The 6,538-nt window shown below is 37.3% G+C and overlaps 1 protein-coding gene across 1 annotated transcript; it reads right to left on the reverse strand.

Annotated features, from left to right (window-relative positions):
- Nucleotides 1-5,387: 5,387 nt before the first annotated feature.
- LOC134498349 (olfactory receptor 5V1-like) lies at nt 5,388-6,323 on the reverse strand. The gene has a single exon (XM_063304424.1). The coding sequence runs from the start codon at nt 6,321-6,323 to the stop codon at nt 5,388-5,390; it is 936 nt and encodes a 311-aa protein (XP_063160494.1).
- Nucleotides 6,324-6,538: the final 215 nt, after the last annotated feature.

Genomic DNA, 6,538 nt, shown 5'->3' on the forward strand with positions numbered 1-6,538 from the left:
TGAAGTCACGAAGAGTTGGAAGCGAATGAATGAATAAACAACAACAAGGGATGGAACATGGGATGAATAGATATCTGTAACCTTATAGTGAGTGAAGAATTACTAAATTTGTCTATGCTTGTTGTAGTGAAGGTTGGAAGACACTTCTTTATATATCTTTCTTTTTCTTTATTATATTCTTTCTTTTCTCTTCCTTCCTTCTTCCTTTTTCTTTTTTCTTACACTTTTTTTTTACTATTATTTTTGTAAAAGTAAAACAATAAAAATTATATTTATGTATGTATGTATGTATGTATGTATGTACGTATGTAAAATCTCAGTGAGAAATCTATAGGAATGAGGATGCATGTGAAATAAACTGAAACAGCTGCCAAATTACAGGACCATATGGGCCAATACATGAGCACAGCTCAGAAGGGCATTGGGAACAACACCAGAGGCTCAAAACACCAGTTGCTTATAGACAGAGCAGTTGCCCAAGACTCAAGGTCTAGACAGACCAATCTGAAAATAAAACTTATCATCAACTGTGCTCCTTTTGTGGAACAGTACACCCTGTCAATATTGGCCTGTATTTGGAAATATTTGTAAAAATGTGGCTGTCATGCTGCCAGATCAAACATCCTCAGAACAATTGATTGGATTCACCTGCACGTTTCAACTGACACGTGTATTAGTCTTGCAAGTCAGAGGCACAAGAGGCGGAATATCGTTGGAGTGTGAAATCATTTTGTTTGGACTATCTTGTAATAGCGAGAAGCCATTGAAGACAGCTGCAGATGCTTACACTAAATGGCACCAGAGGGAGGGGTGCATACCTGAGATGGGGAGTGGGGGGGCGGATTTGAATCAACTGAAGTTGTTTAATGGGGGAAAAGTGAGGGCTTTTCCATTCACAACTTTTTCCTTTGTACTGAATGCTACACACCATTAAAGAGAATTCTAAATAATTGTTTATGAGTTGGATTTAATGGGAAGTTGAGTGTTCCAGTCATCACAGTGGCATGAGAATTCATTATGTTAGGATATGTAAAAATGAGATTTCAGCTATATGTAAAAAGCAAAAGAAACATCTAGTTAGTGAATTAGATATTAATAGTTCATTACTTGGGGAATTGGGCTAACATACCCCTATTCATACTATAGGACAAGAGGTTGGATGGTATGCAAATATGATTATAAGAGGACTACAGGTGAAGTTTAAATTAGATACTGGGGCAGAGGTAAATATCTTGCCATTAAAAATGTTTCCTGAACTTCCAGGCAAGAACACATTAATTAAGAGCAGTTTTTCCCTGGTAGCATATGGAGGAACTCCTATATCGTCTTTAGGATCCACTGTTTTGAAATGTCAAGCTGTAAGAAAAACAACAAAATTACTATTTCATGTAACAAATGTATCATCAATTCCAATATTGGGATGTGCAGCTTGTGAACTTTTACAACTTGTTCAGCAAGTTGATATGATGAATATAGCTGAACCATTAATGTAACATCAATTGATTGCTGTTTATTCTGATGTTTTTGAGGGTTTGGGTGAATTTGAAGGATCTCAACATATTCATATTGATCCAGCAGTTACCCCTGTTATACACAACTACAGATAGGTTCTATTTGCTATATTGGATAGACTGAAAGACACTTTATCTTGCATGAAGAAAGCAGAAGTAATCTCTAGAACCATAGGACCCACAGATTGGGTTAGTAGCCTGGTCATTACCGGAAAGAAAAATGAGGAGTTAAGAATATGCTTGGATCCTTGTGATCTACACAAAGTTGTATGTAGACAGCATTGTAGCATTCCTACAAATGAAGAAGTTTTGGGTCATTTGGTAGGAGTGAAAGTATTTACTGTACTTGATGAGGATAGATATTGGCAGGTGAAATGAGATGGAGTCATGATGGTTCTGCACATTTTATACCCCTTGGAAAAGGTATTGTTTTCATTGCCTTCCAGTTGGGTGTAAGTCTTTTAGTGAAGTCTTTCAACAACAACAAAAAAAATGAGGGAACATTTGGCCATATAAAAGAGATCATTCACTACATATGTACCATGCCACAGGCACTAGAGATGTTTTCAAGTAATGATTCTTCTGATGTGTGTGTAGGGAATCTTTCTTGGCTAATTTTCTATCTTCAGAAAGCATTATGTACATGCTTGTTTAATATTGAGTCCTATCCTATCTTTGTGCAGTGGTATTGTCTATTCTACTAACTCAGGCCTCCCATAATTTATTCTGATGATATACAGAGCTAGCCAAAAAGAGATAGAGATATTGTCCACCTTTGGTATCTTACAAACAATTATTAGAAACTGAGACATAAGAATCATTGAGAAACATTCTTTCAGGAAAATGCTGCTTCAGCTGGCTGGTTTCCAAATCTCGCTGCCTCCAGATGGACCTTTAAATGTTTAGTCTTTGTAATTTATTGTGGTAAAAGCACAGAGTATCTGGACAACATGATCTTTGCCATTGCTATAGTCAATAACTCATGTTTTATCCCCCTTTCACCCATTTATTTTAAATAGAGACAATCCATTAAAACTGGCATATAACTGCACATTTGCAGTACTTTGCTTCTGAAAGTTTGCTGCAGTATCTTTGACAACAGCAGCAACACTCCTTGCCTCTGTTCCCTTCTTTGAATACCCAAGTGTGCATGTACACTTCACAGTTCTAAGATCATTTTGAAACTGCTTTCATACTTCCACACTTCTGGGATCTTTTCAGAGTACAAGAAATATTTTATGTACAGAAGTGGCCCTTTTACCACCAAAGGTAAATAAGGCCATAAAACAATCACAGACTTCTGTCAGACAATGCTTGAACCATGTATTACTCTGGCGATAATTCCTTTACAAATTCATTTCCCTTAACTGACCACAGGAATGTTCTTATTAAAGATTTGATTGTAAGTTACAGCTTCTTTAATTAGAAAGCACAGGAAAACCAATATAATATAATAAACTATTTTAAAGCAAATATTTACAAATAAAAAATAAATCAAACTATCAATAATAAGACAATAATTCTTAAAAACAATAACTATAAAAATAATGTGACTCATTCTAAAAAAAACCCACAATATAGTAGACTGCGTAAAGTGCAGCCTAGTCCTGGATCTGCTATTCTTCTCAAAATGGATGTGTAATGAGACATGTCCTCAGTAGTCTTATAGAAGACAAGCAAGTGAACAGCAGCTTAAACTTTTGGGGGGAAGAGTTCCATAACTGGGGTGCTATTGTAGGGTGGTTGAACCAACCTGTGAGATCATAAACAGAGCTTCCACAGTTGATCAGTATGGATTGGATGGTATCAGGAGAAGCAATATTTTAAGCACCTGTGTCCTAAACCATTGATAATGTTATAGACCAGTGTTTCTCAACTTTGGCAACTTTGAGATGTGTGGACTTCAACTCCCAGAATTCCCCAGCCAGCATGGGGAACATTGTTGTAGACTAACATCAAAACCTTAAATTGAGTCCAGTAGATCATAGGCAGCCAGGCAGCTCTTCCGAACTGGTGGTTGTTTTATCCCATTTAACTTAATTTAATAAAATTTAGAGGTTACCTGATTCTGAACAACTCTGAGCAGTTTATAGTTTAAAAAAAGCAGGAACAATTAAAATATTAGCCACTGTACTTAGGCAGCAGCATTCTGCATTGCCTGCAGCTTTCAGTGATATCAAAAAGTATCATGATATTGTGATGATGATCATGAAATGATCATGAAAAGTAGGCAGAGGTAAAAAAAAAATCTGCATATAAGCTTACATATATTGCTAGGTTTGAAGAAAGTAAACAGAGAAGAGAGGCTGAGGCTGAGGCAAATGGGCCATATGTGTAGAAATCTGAGTATATTCTGTCATGTTGTGCCCATCAGTAAGAATAGAATATGCATTAAAAAGGTAAAGGTTTCCCTTGACGTAAAGTCCAGTCGTGTCCGACTCTAGGGGGCGGTGCTCATCTCCGTTTCAAAGCCTTGGAGCCGGCGTTGTCCATAGGACACTTCCGGGTCATGTGGCCAGTATGACTCACGGAACGCCGTTACCTTCCCGCCGAAGCGGTACCAATTAATCTACTCACATTTGCATGTTTTCGAACTGCTTGGTGTGCAGAAGCTGGGACGAGCAACGGGAGCTCACCCCGCCGCGCGGTTTCGAACCGCCGACCTTCCGATCGACAGCTCAGCGGTTTAACCCGCAGCGCCACCGCGTCCCTCCTAGAATATGCATTAAATTGCCAAAAATACTAATTTTTTGCACTTTTTCCTACTGATCACCAGGACCATTAGGAGTACAGATAGTAAGTAGCAGAGTGCCTTTTTGTTCCACTTCGGGTCTGGCCTCTGCTTTCCCCTGACTGGAAGGGTATTCTTAGGTTCTCCCCTTCAGTCTGTTTCCTGCAGGAAAACTACAGTGGTGCACATCCTTCATAAGAAGTGTGCAGAGGTGGGTAGGGAGTCCCTCTTTTTAATGGCTCAAAAAGAGGTGTCATGTGCATAATGCATTTCAAAGCACCCTTTTGAAGAATTTGTATAGTACTGCAATGAGATGTTTCTCCTTCCCATCCTCATTATGAAGACAAAGCTCAGAGATGCTTTCTACTGGAACATGGAATGCCCTTAATAAACTTCATTTGTCCTTTTCAACTTTAAGCATTTGCCTCTAGATGATATTAATGGGTCTGATTCTAGACTCACATTTTAGCTCATTAAATCCAGACCACCATGAATTAAGATTCCAACCAGGCTTACCTCAACATTTCCCCAAAATACATTTTTCTGCAATAAATCACTTAACAGAAACCAATCATTTGAATATTACTTTGCAGTTCTGCACACTAAAAAACAGAAAAGAAGGCTTACAGATGGAACCAGCCCTAAAGAAAAATTACTAATTAGAATTAGCTCTGTTAGGAGATTGAGTACATTTAAAAGACAACAAATTGCTGATAATGTTTATGTTGATATTGTTTTTGTGATTGTTATTAGTACTGTTATGATTCTATTGAATGTTCCATTTTATAACTCAAAATATCTTATTTTGTATCTTCCAGATGTTTTGAGACTGGATCTCATGGGATTCCAGCCATTAAATCTCCTGGAAGTTATTGTTGCAAATACAGAAATTACAAGATTGGTAATTTCGTAGATGATTTTGAAATAAATATGAAGAATGTAAGAAGAATTATGTAATTATTTCCTTTTATCAAATTTATAATTTTGCTTTTAAATAAGCTATTCTATTATAATCCAAATTTTTGCAAATGCTTCAATGCAATTTCCAAATCAGAATGTATCTCTCATCAGATCTATAATAACATATGTTACCCAAGTTAAATTAAGTAACTTGGCTAGTTAGAATTTTTTTTTCCTGCTCAAGTTTAAACTGCTGAAGAAAAATACTTGTTGCTCATTTTCATTAGGCTGGCCTTTACTTCTTTATTCCTGAGACTATAGATAATTGGGTTTAACATGGGTGTCACAATACAATATAGAGAGGAAACCAAAGTATCAATATCCAGAGAGTATCCCGAACTAGGCCTGTTATAATTGAAGTTAGCAGTACCATAAAATACCACAACCACAATCAGATGTGACACACAGGTAGAGAAAGCCTTAGTTCTGCCTTTGGAGGTGTTGATCTTCAGAATGGTGCCAATGATGCGGATGTAGGAGATCAGCGTGAAGAGGCAGGGGCTGAGTCCTATTAAGGCACTGGCTAGATGGAGTACAGCTTCATTCACTGACGTATCTGAACAAGAGAGCTTCAGAAGCAAGGGGACATCACAGAAGAAATGGCTGAGCTGATTGGACTTGCAGATAATTAAGGATGATGTGAGGAGGGTGTGCACCAATGAATTTGCTAAACCACACAACCAGGAGAACCCTGCCATCTTCCTGCAAGCACTATGGTTCATGATGCAGGAATAATGCAAAGGACTACAGATAGCCACATATCGATCATATGCCATGACAGCCAAGAGTACACATTCTGTTCCTGCACAAGAAATGAGGAAGAACAATTGGGCAATGCATCCTATATATGAGATAGTTTTCCTCAGTCGAAAGAAATTTATCAGCATAACAGGGACTGTGGCAGAAGTATAACAAATGTCTAGGAAGGACAAATTTGTCAAGAAATAGTACATAGGTGCATGCAGAGTCACATCAGTCTTGATCAAGGTGAAGATCAGAGCATTCCCCACTAAAGTTATTGTGTAGATGGCTAAGAATATTAAAAAGAATAGAATATAGAGATCTGGATGGTTTGAAAAACCCAGAAAAATAAATTCCTTTATGAAGGTTTCGTTTTCCATTTAAATTGGTTTTTTTCCTGAAAAGGTAAGAAAGAAATTCTCACAGACCAAATAGTAAATTTATGCAAGACACTCAATACAGCAAAAAAACACACTGGCTGGATTCATATACCATTCAGCTGTAATAAGGTTTATTTGAATATTGTGTGAACCCAGCCTTTGTGCTTCATAAATCATTGTTTAACTGTTTTGCGAATCTCACAAAGTTACTCTGT

Source organism: Candoia aspera, chromosome 5 (genome assembly GCF_035149785.1).
Source record: "Candoia aspera isolate rCanAsp1 chromosome 5, rCanAsp1.hap2, whole genome shotgun sequence".
Taxonomy (NCBI): domain Eukaryota; kingdom Metazoa; phylum Chordata; class Lepidosauria; order Squamata; family Boidae; genus Candoia; species Candoia aspera.